At 50.2% G+C, this 16,404-nt stretch overlaps 1 protein-coding gene across 1 annotated transcript in view; it reads left to right on the plus strand.

Moving 5' to 3' along the window:
* Positions 1-10,765: 10,765 nt before the first annotated feature.
* The window catches only part of LOC149359334 (aurora kinase C-like), a 33,038-nt gene continuing 27,399 nt past the window's right edge, over positions 10,766-16,404 (plus strand). The window contains exons 1-3 of the mRNA XM_089569024.1: positions 10,766-10,852; positions 12,159-12,254; positions 15,333-15,428. Of these exons, the coding sequence (XP_089425150.1) occupies positions 12,202-12,254; positions 15,333-15,428 (149 nt within the window). The 5' untranslated portion in view covers positions 10,766-10,852; positions 12,159-12,201. The remainder of the gene's footprint in view (positions 10,853-12,158; positions 12,255-15,332; positions 15,429-16,404) is intronic.

Here is a 16,404-nt window from a genome sequence, read left to right on the forward strand (position 1 = left end):
TGTAATTACAGCAATAAAAAGCTGCTTCATATAATCTGCATAAATCGCTAAGGGCTGATCTAATGTTGTCGTGAATTACGTAAACACAATTTTAAAATTCTGCCCAGTGGTGCTCGCGCCGCGGAAACGCGGTCGCTATGACCGCTACATTAGCGAAACCACGTGGCACATTTTACCAGCAGAAGAAAACACAAGGATATTTCTTGCTTCGCGCTCTGTAAGAGACTGCAGACAGCGCATTAGGCTTTTCACAGAACTGCGTTTATAGCGAGGCGCGTTTATCCGCGCGTAGCGTTTGGTTTCGGTTTGTGGGGTTTAACGTCCCAAAGCCACTCAGGCTATGAGACATGCCGTAGTGGTGGGCTCCGGATAATTTCGACCACCTGGGGTTCTTTAACATGCACTGGCATCGCTTCAAAATACGGGTCAGCAACTGAGCGCCATAGGCACTGAGCCACCGCGGTGGCGCGCCTAGGTTTCAAAACATTGCGAGCACTCCGTAGATGAGCCACAACAGTAGTAATTTTTACCACTGCACGCCGCTACGATGCGCGAAAACAAGTTCGTGCATCGCACATCGTTATTGCTGCATTTCTTTCGGGCACTGCAGCAGCGCGCGGTAATCGTTCTACTTCGGCGCGCGGGCGAGTTTCAGGTGACGCTGCGAACCGCGCCGCCTGTCGGCGGCGACACGAAGTGCGTCAGGCGCCACTCCCTTGTGAGCACACTACCCCCTTCCAGAACACTGTACGCGAAAGGCAGAAAACTAGCATCCGCCATTGCTGACATGGCCGTAGCACCCGACGCGAGTCGGCACCTTCCCCTGAGCTCACGCTCGTCCAGAATTCCCGCACATATGAGTGGCTCAATACGGGAGCAACGCTAGGCAGTGATCACTACGGGCTGCAGACCATCTTTGAAAGTAACAAGCACAGCAAACCACGAGGGCAAGCCAGAATTACAGACTGGGAGATATACAGGAAGGACACCAAACTAGCTACATCGGAACAAATAATCAGTTACGAAGATTGGTCGGCCTCCATTCTCGACCTCAAAGAAAAGCTCACAGAATTCCTCGCCACCACGGAGGACCATCCAGCTTTTGACAACCACCTCCTACAACTTAGGAAAGCCAGACGTGGTCTTACAAAAGGCGGAAAAAACAGACGCAATTGGAAACTAAGAATTCGAATAGTCAAGCTTACTATTCAAGCGGAACAATACGCATGGGACCTCGCTGGCACCAAATGGCTTACAAAGTGCGAATCCCTCAAAGGGCGCCTAGACACCAAGGCCACGTGGAACCTTTTGCTATGCCTAGTTGACCCTCCGAAAGCGAAGAGTGAAAAACTCAGAAATTTGCATCGGGCCCTACACAGCTTTCAAGGCACGGATCACGAACTCGTGGATGAACTCACGCGTCGCTATATCTGCACCCCGAGAGACCCACAACCCTACAATAAGGAGTACCGGGGGGAACCGAACGAAAACCTAGATAGCGACTTCACTTTGGAGGAAATCATTGCAGCACTAGCAGAAATGCGCCGAGGCCCAGCCCCGGGACAAGACAAAATTACGGTCAGACTTCTGGCCAACCTCAGCACAGAGGCTCTGGAGCAACTCACGGATTACATAAACGAATGCTGGCGCACCGGCACCATTCCAAAAGCATGGAAAACAGCCAATGTACACTTTATCCCCAAACCCGGTAAGAAAATCAGCATCGAAAACCTGCGCCCCATATCCCTCACATCGTGCGCAGGCAAACTCATGGAAAAGGCAGTCCACGCGCGTCTCTCCAGCTATCTTGAGGACAACGAGCTACTGCCACACACGATGTTTGGATTCAGGGCACACTTGTCCACCCTTGATGTGCTTCTGCAACTCAAACGCGAAGTCATTGATCCCGCGCGCGGAAACAGTAACCGAGCCCTTCTAACCCTCGACCTCAAGGGAGCGTTTGACAATGACAAGCGCTCCACAATCCTCAACAACCTCCATAGCATGAACTGTGGCCAGCGAGTCTACTCGTACGTTTGCGATTTCCTTACGGACAGAGCCGTCAACATCAGCACCGGCACAAAACAGACAACGCAAGTGAAGATGGGCACGAAAGGCACTCCGCAAGGGGCAGTACTATCCCGACTTCTCTTCAACATTGCAGTCCTAAATCTCCCACCTCTTCTCAATCAGGTTCAGGGCATACGCCACGCCCTGTACGCTGATTATATAACCATCTGGACAACCATGGGAAGTATGGGAATGATTGAAGAACAACTACAAACACCAGCAACAACAGTTCAAAATTATGCACGGGCGTGTGGATTAACGTGCTCACCCGAAAAATCTGAACTCATAGTCTTCCAACAACGCACGAATCAGGACACCATCGACATCCGCGTTGACAATTCATCCGTCAAGGAAGTTCAGACCCTCAAGATACTGGGTCTGTACATAAATAACAACGGCAACAAACTCCTCACCCTCCAGAAACTACAGCTCGTGAGCGAGCAAGTCGCCCGGATGATCGCCAGGATAACGACGCGGAAATCAGGGATGCGAGAAGATACTCTGCCACTGGTGCAGGCTTTCGTCGTAAGCCGCGTCGTCTACGCAGCGTTCTACCTCCGCCCCAAGAAGCGTGACATCAAAAACGTCGACGTCATAATCAGAACAGCCTACAAGAAGTCCATGGGCCCCCCTCTTGCGACATCGATTGACCGGCTCTTACGACTGGGTGTGCACGACACGATAGACGAGCTGATAGAGGCCCACCTCACGGCGCAGGTGGTACGGCTCTCCACTACCCGGTCTGGCCGACAGGTCCTCAGGGATTTAAAAGTCAACTGCCCCCGAAAGCTAGACACCAAAACCGACATCCCAGCCTCGTGGAGAGGGAAATTCAAGGCAGCTCCAGTACTCAGGAATATGCACCCCGATTTTCACCAGTCAAGACGACAAGCACGTGTCGAAGCCATGAAAAGGCACTACGGCGGGCGCGAGGGCGTGTTCTATGCCGATGCTGTGGGTCCCGAGTAGGGAATGACGGCCGTCGCGGTCGTGCACCAAGATACAACAGTAGACGGACTAGCACTGGCTAGCCAGGACATACTGGCTGCGGAAGAAGTGGCGATTGCTCTAGCTGCAACACACACTAGCTCGGAATACATTCTCACAGATTCACAGACAGCGTATCGCAATTACCTCAGGGGCAGGGTCGCACCGCACACACACACAAACACTCAATATGGGTACCAGGTTACCAGTGCATCCTAGGGAACGAGAGCGCACATGCCTCAGCCCGAGCATTTCTCCACCGGGCACCCAGTACGGATTCCGTGAAACCTCCTACCCCACTACTAACTTACACCGACATACTTCACCCCTTAAGATTATCCCGTCGGGTCTGCCCTCCGCCAGCTAAGACACTAGACAAAGGGGAGGACCAGCACCTCCGAAAGCTACAAACCAACACTTACAACAACCCACGAAGACTACACGCAATAGACCCGGAGTCATTTGACTCACAATGCAAATTAAGCGGGGGGAAGGCGGACCTATACCATATGGTATGGTCCTGCCAACGAAATCAGGCGGTCACTGTTAATAACCAGCCAACGCAGGAGGGGTGGGAAGCAGCTCTGACCAGCTCGGACAAAACGAGTTCAAAGCAACTGATCGAAAGAGCCCGGACAGCAGCCTATGCCAATGGGGTTCCGGACTGAGGGCTCCAACCGCCGCTGCAACCTCCTAAACTATTTCATCAAAATATTTCCACCCCCACCTAGCGCTATAGGCATGTACAATACCCTGGAAGAAATTACGGAAGCAGTAAGAACGTCACAAATCGAACGCTTAGCCGGGACTACAACCGGCAGGGCCATTCTAGACAAACTCCATCTAAGTCGAGACAACATAACAACCGACAAAGCTGACATGCTCGAAGAAGTTCATAACATAAATGTACCACCACTACCCAGGATTATGCATCCTGTACATCACTCCGTGCGCCGGTCCAAACGGGCAGAAGCGCTTGAGAAGCGCTTGTGCTCTTACAAAGGCGAGGACGTGGATGCCGCTGAGTATGGTAAGAACATGATGACTCTCGAGGTCGTCATTAATAAATAACTCCTAAAAATAAGTGCCTCTATACTCTCGGGTACCCCGAGACTGCAGAGGAAGCTGCCATAGGTTTGTGTAGGCACAAAAGCGAAGTAAATCATCAGGGACTCCAAAATTACCATACTATATTGTAGCAGGGGTCGGGTCTCTTCCCTGAAGCTTTTCGCTTCTCTATACAGGCTTAACCAGAGCTAAGCCACTGCCTAATTTTTTTTTTCACACATTTTCCTTCTTCAAGAAACACACCAGTAAAAGTTTTTGATTGTCATGAGGAAGCTTCGTGGTTCTCAAAGACGAGGTCTAGGCAAGTATTTTCGCGAGGTTGTCGCAGTCGTCGGAGGCGTTACGTGCGAGATGAACGGGATGTTCTCCTGCATAAGTGGTAAGAAATTCCTGTTCGTCTTTATATGTAAAGTCCCCACCCACCCTGCCACCCTGGCAAGTGGTAGTTTATTTATTCAAATTTATTCAATAAACCCCTAAAGGCCCTCAATCGAGGGTATTACATAGGGGGGAGCAATGACACACAACACAAAATAATATTGAGCAAGCGCCAATGTGCTATACATAAGAACAGAAAGCACATGTAGAAAACAAAAGAAATAAACAAAAACCTGTAGTATACATTGTAATTTACACAAAAAAAGAACAGATAGTGTTTTAGAGGCATAACAACCGCAGGAACAAAACAAAATAACAAAAAAGCTGAATGCAGCATGTGGTACAATCAATTAGTGAAGCTAAACAGACATTTGGGTAAGAAGGTCCTGAAACTTATTAAGATCTCGTTCAGAAGCGATGTGTGATGGAAGATTATTCCAGTCGACTATAGTGCGTGGTATGAAAGAGTTAGCAAACGAAGAAGTGTGGCATGATATGCGTTTAACTTTCAGCGGGTGGTCGCGACGTGGAAAAAAAGATTCAGGTGATTGAAAAAAATCGTCATGGAGCAGAACATGATGGTAAAGTTTATGGAAAAGGGTCAAGCGTGATAGTTTGCGGCGATGTGATAACGTATCAAGTTCGGCGCGAGCCTTTAGTGCGGTGACGCTAGTATGACGAGAATAATCAGAAAAGATGAATCTAACGGCACGGTTTTGCAAAGATTCCAAGTCATCAATAAGGTATGCTTGATACGGGTCCCAGATGGCCGACGCATATTCGATTTTAGGCCGTATTAAGGTAACATATTCTAGTTTTTTCAGGTGGAAAGGCGCTTGTTTAAGGTTACGTTTTAGAAGACCAAGAGAGCGGTTAGCAGCTGCAAGAATATGGCTAAGATGGTAATTCCATGTTAAATTAGACTGAAGGTGTAGTCCCATATACTTGTAGGAAGTAGAAAGTTCAACCGGGTTATTAAGGAGAGTGTAAGATGTTGGGATGCGACAAGACTTGCGAGTGAAAGAGACAAGTTTAGTTTTAGAGGAATTAAGGGTCATTAACCAAGAAGAACACCACTTACTAATGGAATCTAAATCAGTTTGCAAAGATTGGCGGTCAGAGTCGTTAGAAATGCTACGGTATATAACACAATCATCAGCGAATAATCTGATTTTGGATGATACGTAGGCGGGTAAGTCATTTATGAAGATTAGAAAAAGTAAAGGACCCAAAACGCTACCCTGGGGAACACCGGACGAAACGGGTGAGGAGGACGAAAGATGATTATTGACAGAAATGAACTGAGATCGGCATGCAAGAAAAGCTTTAACCCAGGCAATAACATCGGAATGAATGTTCAAGTGGGTTAGTTTGAGCAAAAGTCTGTAATGGGGGACCCAGTCAAATGCTTTAGAAAAGTCAAGGAATAGCGCATCGACTTGTTTGCCTGCGTCTATTGATGAAAAGAGGTCGTAAGTGAAGCCGGAAAGTTGAGTGTCACATGAGAAACCCCTTCGAAATCCATGCTGGTATTTGAATATGATGTTGTGGTGCTCAAGATAGCTGATAATATTAGTGTAAACAACATGTTCCATTAGCTTAGATATGGAGCTAGTTAAGGATATTGGACGATAGTTGAGAGGATTAGAGTGGTCACCAGATTTGAATATGGGTATTACTTTAGCTACGCGCCAATCGCTAGGAATCGATCCAGTTGATAATGACTGAGAAAAGAGTGATGACAATACTGGATAAATGCTCTCAGAAATGTTTTTAAGAATCTTGTTGTTAAAGCCCAGAGGATCAGAGCTAGAAGTTAGTTTAACATTATTCAGGAGGGATTTAATTCCTTCGTCATTAATAACTAATTGGGGCATAGAAACCTCAAGAAATTGATCTAGGATGGGAGCTGTAGCGATGTCTTCTAAAGTAAATACGGATAAAAATGCTGAAAGAAACATCTGAGCACATTCGGATGCAGGAATTGGAGTGTTATTCGAGTCAGTAAGGATAATGTCATCAGAGCTGCGGGGATTAACAACGCGCCAGAATCTACGTGGGTTATTGGTGATGATTGTTGGCAAAACATTGCTGAAGAATTCCCTGCGGGTTTTTTTTTAGTAATACTTGGTATTCTTTATCGCTTTGCTTATACCTTTCAAGGGAATGAGTAGTTCGATGCGCTTTGGCTTGTCTGTACAGACGTTTTTTCTTATTATTAGCTCTACGAAGCCTGAGATCAAACCAGCGTACACTTGGGTTGCACTTTATCGATATAAGAGGAATGTAATCATTGATGAGGTTAGTAAGTGTAGTTTTGAACAACATCCAGTTTTCCTCAACAGAATGAATGGCTGATCGCGAGAGAGTTCGCTCACCGCTGTCAGCACTACCTATAAGCGCGATTCAGGCGTCCGCTGACCCAGGGAGTCAGTTATGCGCACTTACGTTACTTAAAATGACCGGAGTGTAAAACGTTGTGAACACCAACGGCAATGAACACAATGAACGCCGACGGCCTATGGCTTCAGCGCCGCGTGTCTGGCACAACATTGTCAATGCCTGCAGTCCACATCTCTTTCTCATCATTCCACGTAACCTATAAGCGCGATTCAGGCGTCCACTGACGCAGGGAACCAGTTATGTTCACTTCCTTTGCTTAAAATGGCAGAACGTTGTCAATGCCAACGCATACAGCGCACATCTGTCACTACACCACATAGCTTAAAGCACGATTGAGATGTACACTGTTCCAAGAGGGCAGTTATGCGCTTTTCCTTCGCTTTCCAAGCTCCCGCTCCATTGGTTTCGCAGCTTAAAGCGCGACTAAGGTATCCACTGCTGGTTACAACAGACAACGGCGACGGCGACGTCGCGAAACGCAGAAACGGGCGCCAAAGAGCTGCGCTCTAAAAAATTACCGACGGTTATGTTACTTCCTAATGCGAAATTTGAGCGCAGCTCATCAGCTGTTTCAGCTTTTCGATAGAGACAAAGAATTCGAGCAAGACATGTCTGTACAGATATATACATACAATTTGTTGTTGCGGCGAGAGCTACATTGGCCGTATTTTCGCCGTTTCGCTGTGGTCGGTGGCCACAACGTGAGCTGAGCCTTCGCCTAGCAACCACCGCAGCTGGCAGCGCCGCTCGCTGCGCCATCTTGCATGACGTCAGAGGAGGTTCCGGCCAGTAGACAGCTAAATCCTAATTTGGAATCCCGCACACGCGTCCATTCCTAGCAAAGACGCGGCCCACGAGTTAGCCCGAGCTCTCTACTTCCGGATAGCTGTGGAGCCGCCCGACTGCCGGAACATGGACGAGCGTCTGCAAAATTATACGGAAATTGTTGAAAATTATAGGTTACAGAGGAGACTGGTGCCACCACCGGATAAAATTCTGAACAATAGGGAGGCAATCGCATGGCGATGCCTCCAAGCTGGGAACTTCATAAACCCGGTCAGGGCCTATCATGTTCATAGAGATAAAGAAAACGATAAGTGCAAGCACTGTGGGGCGAGAGGGACCCTCGACCACATAATCTGGGAATGCGCCAGCTCCCCAGGGGCTAACGGAAGCATAAATTGTAGAGAAACCTGGGAAGCCCTGCTGCGGAGCGAGGCCCCTGCAGCTTCACAGCAACAAGCCATCCGCCTGGCGGAAGAAGCCGCGAGGAATCAAGACCTCTTCGCCTGCTTCTAATCGCTGAGGTCCCGGCCCCCGTCACCAAGGCCTGCGTGCCGGGGACGGAGAGTAGGGGGCTTCCTTATCTGGCGGAAAATAAAGTTGATATCATCATCATCATCATCATCATCATCATCATCATCATCATCATCATCATCGGTGAAACCGCGTTGCAAAAACAGAGGAGCCGGCGTTGCATCGTATATATAGAAGGGGCGGCTGGGTGGGATTCATCGGCAGATGTGGAAAGTGAGTCGGAGAGACTGAAAGAAGCCAGGCTTCGTAGTCGGAACGAAACCAAGAGGAGGCAGCGAGTCGAGGAGATGGAGGAAGAACGAGCCGCGTGCCTCGAGAAGCATCGTAAGTACGAAGCGGCGCCCGAGTGGATTCAGATGCAGATGGCTCGTCGTCTAGTTCGGCATCTCGTGCCAGGGCCGCCTTTGTGACAATTGAGAAACAATAAGATGAGGGCTTCGAAAATAAACGCGTTACACTTTAGAAATGTCTAGTCTTCAATGTAACCATAACTTAACGATAGGTAACAACAAAACCTAAAGAGTGAGACGTACCAAGCTAAACGATAAAGATCTAACCGTAGAGATAACCAAGCTAAACAATAAGATTAACCGTACCTCTCTCGCTACGCACATCCAGACATAATTGATTTAAGCGACAGCAATTTTTTTTCATAAGTCAGCTGGCTCCTGGTCGTGGGTGGTGACCGCCAGCCCGTGTCTGACGGCGACCTTCTCCGCCCACTGCACCAGCCTCAGTTGCGAGGCCGGGCCGGAGATAGAGACCAAGACCTCCCATCCCTCCGAGTCCGCGAGGGCCCATTGGGCCGGTGGTTACAGTTGTCGGCAGGTGAACATAATGTGGTTGAATCTGGCTCTTGGGGCCCCACAGAGGGAACACTCGGGAAGGGGGGAGGGGGGTGAGTAGAAGGGAAGAAAAGCGCGAGGAGCGCTGGGGAGGGAAAGGTCCGAGCCTGGAGTTGTCGCTAGGTCGTTTGTTGTTTAGCTTGGTACGTCTCAGTGTTTAGGTTTTGTTGTTACCTATCGTTAAGTTATGGTTACATTAAAGACTAGGCATCGTCGAGAGCAGGCATTTGCACTTAACTGTTCTGCAGATATCCTTAATGTTATCCGCGAGCCATCATGAGCTGCCAGTAAAAAAACCAGCAGGACAGCTAATCGGCCCAATATTGGAAATGTATTGGAAAAAGGCGTTCCTACAAAGGACCAGAGTGAATCCAGCCATTTACGATATTGAACGGATTACCTGTGCTGCTTGGGAATCTACAGCACATCTCAGGCGCACATGAAGGAAGTTGGATTTTTGCAGGAATTCTCCTGTCCAGGATCTTGTAGCGAGCCCTAGGCGCAAATTCTTGCGCCCTACAAAAATATTAATGAGACCAGGTTGATTATTTGACCCGCGTCGACTGTCGCTTACATGACGAAGGGCAACTTTTCGTTACGGCATCGGGTACACCAATTTATACTCTTGGAGATGGAGGAAGGGGATGCTAATTTAAAGAGCTTTCTATATGAACAACCACACCCACACCCACTGAGTCTCGGGTATTACGCCTCTTCAAGTTCCTGACCGCGTTCCATCTAAATACGGTACGGTTGCTTTGGGTACCGGGGCACATAGGCTTTCATTTAATGAGGTTGCAGATTCCTTAGCAAGGGCCTCTCTCTTCGTCCCAATTGTTGCTGTCCTGCCAAATTCTGCATACACAGCTGCGCTGAGGTTTCCGCAGCTACACAGCATTTCAGGAATTTTCTGCCTCTGCTCTTACATCATCTCCCGGATATCAGCGTCTTCTGCATCCTTGGAGTAGCAAAGACTGGCGCTCGCACAGACTGGAAGTCTCTTTCACGCGTTTGCGTTGCTGGGCTCCTCTGCTAAATCTCTACCTTCACAGATCTGGACTGGCGCCTTCCGCTTCACCAGTTGGGTCTGCCTGTGTCCACTACGGTTGTTCTTCCCATTGGCGCTCCTTTTCTTGGACGAAGCAACAAGAGTGTGAGCTATTGTATGTAAAATTTCTTTCTATAAACACAGCGACTCTCATTCTGAAGGTTTTTTTTCTTTCTCCTCTCCTCTCTCAGTGAGTGCCAACTTGAAACATTACTTGTATTCAAATTTGCACATAAAGCTATTGTCCCGTCTTCGATCTCCTAGTTAATAGGTCCCCTGTCGTTGCGTCGCTCAATGTCAGCCTATATCCAATTACTATTCCTATTTCCCCTTTTTAACGCTCCTGTTTCCAGCAATTCACCACCTGTGTCTTGGACACTACCTCGTAGATTGTATGTGACATCGTTATTTGAAGCCAACCAACCATCTATATGCGCACGAGCGAGACACCAGAACTAGTGACGCAAAGGAACGCACTTTCACTGGGGCCAGACATCAAGCTGCCATGGTATATGAACGGCTTGCTTGTGTGGTTGTGCACTTGACCAACTAAAAAAAAAGGGGCCTATTTTGTGTTGTTGTCGCCTTGTGCTTTGTTCTTTGTCTTCGTCCAATACAGCGCTCTCGTGATTTCGCCTCGTGCTGCTCGCAACGAACGTGCGGTGCTCGCGGTGGACCGAACCTCGCTCGACGGCTCGGTCCAGGCGCATTGGTGGCAACTGGCTGGAACTGGCACGTAAGTCGGCGGCAGTGCGCAATGGCTGGGAGTAGCGGCAGCCCGTGGCCCAAATGCCCGTAAGGCTAAATCTGCGGGCGCGTTTTCGCCTCTTTCGTGGTGCATTTGACACCTAGACCATTGGCAGCTGCTCCCTGCCCCTGCTCAGCTGCAGCGTCCACTGTTCGCACGTAGGACTCGTTCCTCAGCCTTTGAGTTCGCGTTTTACGACGGGTTTTCTGCAGCCTGAACTGTGGTCCATCATGTCGTAACGGCAGGTGCTGGGCTAGGGTCTCTGGGGAATATAAGATCTGGTGACATGGTCAAGGCTACCGCGTAGGATATGTGGGAATCTTTTAGAGCGCTACTTCTTCCCGACTTGAGCTGCGTCGGCGTAAGCGGCAGCGCGTACGAGTAGCACAGCAGCGGATGAAAGTACGGCGGTAGCGAAGAGAGCGCGAGGAGGAAAGAGGAGGAGGATCGAGTTACGGCGAGAGCGCTGCTTGAGGCACGCACACGCATGCCTCTCGGGTAACGAGGAGGTCCACTCCCTCACCGAGGTCTCACTTTGCGGGCCGGGGTTGGACCCCCTCCGCCATCCCATGAGCGTCTGCTTACCTTCAGAGATATCCTTACCCACTGGCGAGATACCCGGCGCGTTTATGCACCGCCGGCTCCCTCCGTAACCCTAACCCAGGCCTCCTACTGGTGCCTACTCCAGACCCATACTGCTCCATACTTTATTTCTCCGTCATGCCTGCTGCCCCGATCATATCCTCTCCTCCTGTAACCTCTGTGGGAAACCCTGAGACTTTCTTCACGTCCTCCTAACATGCTCTACCTTCCCACATCCTACATCCCCAACCACGGCGGAGTCATACTGGGAGACTCTCCTGGCCAGCTCCGCTGCTGCTGATCAGCGCCGGACAATTACCGACGTCCTGAAACTGATAGCCCTCCAAGGGCTGTCCTTTGTCCTGTTGGGGCAGCCCCCGTAGGGTTGCCTCGTGCAATGTAAGAGGGGAGGAGAGAGGGCGCTGATTTCCGCCTTCTGCATTGTTTGTCAATAAATTTTTCGAGGCCAAACGCCGCCGCCGCCGTTTGGCATTGCATGTTCCTTATGCTATCGCCTATCGTTGAAATAGCGCGACAAATGCGGTCAAATTTCGCATTACCATTTATCGTAACCATTCAGCGATTTTTTACCTTTGACTGCAGCTCTTTTCCTTAAATCCACCCTTGATGCCTTGTGCGATAGCGCGTGCATTACATATCTTTTCATTACTTTGTGTCCTCATTCCTCACCCTGCAACGTTTCATTTCACAGCCCCTTTGGCACGAAGGAGTCTGTGAGCGCGACTCGCAACGGCATGGACAAGCAACAGGCTTCCACGAGCAGCTCTGAAGAACTCGTTGAAGAATCGTAAGCACTCGGGCTACATTTAACCAGTGTTCTCGTTGCTTTCGTGCTGTGTGCACCGGTGTAGGCTCAGTGCACGTTAAAGAACCCCAGGTGGTCGAAATTTCCGGAGCCCTCCACTACGGCGTCTCTCATAGCCTTACTCGCTTTGGGACGTTAAACCCCATAAACCAAACCAAACCAAACCAAACCAAACCAAACCAAAATTCTTTTCACCCTCGCTCCAATACTTTCTTGCGCGCCCTAGGAGTGGCGGGCTTACCACGTACTATCGCGATCAAAGTTTTGAGAACCCGCCGCCGTGGCACGTTGGTTATCATGCACGAAAATAAAATGAAAGACGTGGCAACTGGCTCACTTTCAAGGTGGGCTTGGAAGAAGCGAGAAAGAGGTGCCGTAGTGGAGGGCTCCGGAATAATTTCGACCACCTGGGAATCCTCAACGTGCGCTGACATCGCAGAGCACACGGGCGCATTTTGCGTTTTACCCACATCCGAACGCTGCCGCCGCGGTCGGGTCCAACCCGGGCACTCCAGCTTAGCAGCCGAGCGCCTAACCACCGAGCCCCCGGTCGGGTAAAAAAATATGGAGCCCTCCACTAAGGCACCACTTCCTATATTTTTCGTCCACCTTCTCCTCTTCCCTCCTCTCACGGCGCGGTTGAGGTATCCGCCAAGAAGTTAGGTAGCACGCATTTTCCTTTCCTGAAGAATGGTTGCAGTTTAGCTCAGCTCAGAGCGCCGCAGCGGATACCAAATCAAAACGCATCATAACAGATTCGCGTTCGGCGTGTAAAAATTATGAGACTGGCTGGATAACTCCACTAGCTGAACGAATACTAAGGAACTGCAGCCGAGACACCGATCCTACTCCCCGCTGCATAGTTTGGACTCCGGGCCATCAGGGCCTAGCAGGAAACGAAGCTGCAGACGCGGCGGCCCGAGCACTCATTCACCGGGCGTTCCCATTGGCTCCTGAGCACCTGAAACCTGAAGGTGGCTCTTTACTCTCGTTCAAAGACATAACATCTTATTATAAGGATAGGCACCGCGTGTACCCAGCCCTTGCAAAGGGACCGGGGAAAGCAAACGAACGCGTTCTACTTAGACTATTCACTAATACAATGCTGTGCCCGGCAGTATTAAAACATTTCGATCCCGCGTTCACTGGCAGGTGCAAACACTGTGGCGAGGTGGCTGACACCTACCACATGGTTTGGGCTTGCCAGCGCAACTCAACTCTCTCCCCCCACCCCAACCCTACCAGAGAGGAATGGGAGGCGGCCCTGCTTGGCTGCTCGGACCTTCAGGCCCAAAAGGCTTTGGTCAAGAGGGCTAAGCTGGCGGCTTCGACCAATGGGGTCCCGGAATAGGGACTCCACCCATTGCGGGGCTCTTTAAGAAAGCCTCACCTCTTTTATTAAATAAAGGCTTTTCATCATCATCATCATCATGTCTGCTCAAAGTTCGGCTTGCACCCCCCCATTTAACTCCACCCGCGGCGGCGGCTGCGGTGGTGATGGTGGAAAACATTTGCGAGCACACTGAAGGAGGTTATGCATGAGCTGACACAGAGGGGGCCAGCCCTTGCAAGTACTAGGTGGAGGTCCCTAGTTCGGGACCCCCGTGGCGCCGGCCGCCGCCCAGGCTCGCCCGACCGAGGCCCGTTGGGTCTGCAGGTCAGGGCAGCCGATCAGGGTCGCCTCCCAGTCCTCCCGGATTGGGTTGGGGTGAGGCGGGATAGCAAGGTTAGAGGGGCAGGCCCACACCATGTGGTAGATGCCCGAAGACTTCTCCGCACAGTGCGGACAGCTGCCCGAGAAAAAAGGGTCGAAGTGTTTCAGAGCAGACGGGCAAAGAAAAGTATTAGTATACAGGTGAAGCTGAAGCCGCTCCTCCGCCTTGGAGAGACCTTCACACGGGCGGTGATAAAGACCGTAGCCAGATTGATAATGTAAAACAATGTCTTTGAAGGAGTAAGCTGGTGTGAATTCGAGTTCCTGATCGTCGGGGGCGGAGGGGAATGTCCGGTGAGAGAGCGCGCGGGCGGCGGCGTCAGCTGCCTCATTTCCCTCAAGGCCCATTTGAGCGGGAGCCCAAAGGACATTTCGGTGAGCGGGTCACCCGTGTAGACGCTGTTTTGGAGAATGCGGTAGGCTATATACGGTACCCAGCCCTCCTCGACGTTCCGACATGCCCCTCGCGAGTCGGAAATAATTGTTTTTGTATTGGAATCAGATGCAGCCAACGCAATGGTGACCTCCTCCGCGTGTGTTATGTCACGGGCTCGGAAAGTAAGGCCGTTCACTGTTTTGGATTGGTGGACGACTGCGGCCGTGTACCATTCCCCATTGTTGGGGCCGGGTGCTCAGGATGTCCTGTTACAACTCAATCGGGCTGTCCTCGACCCTCGATGAGGTAGATGGCGTTGCTTCGGTCTTAAAAGGGATGTTTCCGGAAAGGAAACATCCGCGGATGTTTCGTTTTGGTCGTCTGGTTTGCTGAGCACACCGATGTAAGCACTTGAAGCTGCCGTAACTAACGCTTTTAAGTCGGAACACTGAGACAGTGTCGGCGGAGTATTTTTTTAAGTCACTCCCACCTTACTCTCTTCCCTTATGGCGCTGTTGATGTGTCCACAAAGAAGTGAGATAGTTACTACGCCATTCACTTTCCTTAAAGATAAATTTTCATTTGTGGGCCACTCTTGGAGGCACGGTTTATTGGCACAAATCATCACGACTTATCTTCGAAGAAAAAAAAAATGGGGCGGGGGGGGGGGGGGGGGGGGCGTGCGTATTAACGCAATGTACGTCGTGGACTTCGCCAAAGATAAATAGGATTTTTTATAAATATCACGAAAAGTCCTTGCTGAGAGATGCACCCCCCCCCCCCCCTACCCCTATGTCCGCCAGTGGGCCAATGAGGTTTTTCAGAACTAAATTTCTACTTTGAGGGTGGAAAGGGGGCTGCACCTCTTTTCCTTAATTCCGTCCTTGATGCCTTGTGCGATAGCGCGTGCATTTCATGTTTTCATTATTTTTTCTCTCTTTTCCTCACCCTGCAACGTTACGATTCGCAGCACTCTTGGCACGAAGGAACCCGTGAGCGCGACTGGGAACGGCATGGACGAGCAGCAGGCCTCCACGAGCAGCTGGGAAGAATCCTTCGAAGAATCGTAAGCGCTCGGGCTACTTTTAGCCATTGTTCTTGTTGCTTTCGTGTTGTGTGCGCCGATGGAGGCGAAATGCTAGTGGTCCGTGTTCTGTGCGATGTCAGTGCAGTGGCCGTATTTTTATGGAGACAGAGTGCAAAAGTCTTATGTTCTGTGCACGATGTCACTGCATATCAGTTACCGGACCTTAGGTTGTCGATGTTAATGCGCAGTCATACTCTACGGCACCTCCTCCTCTCTTTCCTCGTTTACTACCTACCTTCCCCGACGGCGTGGTTGAATGGTCCAGCGAGTAAGCCAGTTGCTGCATCTTTTCTTTCCTTTCCTCACATTTTTTTCCCCTGTATTCTACGGCTTCAAATGACCATTTTTGCCCTTTACTGCTCCTGACACCACAGTGAATGCATCTATGCACTGAAATCACGGTGACTGAAACCTTTGAGATCGTAGCAGGAACACTGAAATTGGTTTTTGAGGAAAGCAAATGGCTCAGTGACTGTCTCACATATCTCGGTGGGCACCGGAACCGCGCCCGTAAGGGAAGGGATAACGGATGGAGTGAAAGAAGAAAGAGAGAAAGAGGTGCTATAGTCACGGCCGCTAGATACAAAGCGCAAAGCTCGCTTTGCGCTTTGCATCAAGCGGCCGTGCTATAGTGGAGGGCTGCGGATTAACTTCGACCTCCTCGGGATCTTTAACGTGCAATGACATAGCAAAGCACACAGGCGCCTTTTGCGTTTCGCCCCCATACAAATGTTGCCGGCGCAGTCGGGTTCGAACCTGGGCACTCTGGCTCAGTAGCCGAGCGCCTTAACCACTAGCCACCGTGGCAGGTATGGGAGCATTGAAGTCCTTGCATGGTTTCAAGCAGGTCACACAGTTTGTAAACAGGTTTTGAGGGAAGGAAATGGCGCAGTATCTGTCCAGTGAACACCTGAACCACTGAACCATCACACAGGTTGCTATCAACATAAGGAAT

The sequence above is a fragment of the Amblyomma mixtum genome, chromosome 2 (assembly GCF_055824585.1).
Source record: "Amblyomma mixtum isolate Tamu chromosome 2, ASM5582458v1, whole genome shotgun sequence".
Classification (NCBI taxonomy): Eukaryota; Metazoa; Arthropoda; class Arachnida; order Ixodida; family Ixodidae; genus Amblyomma; species Amblyomma mixtum.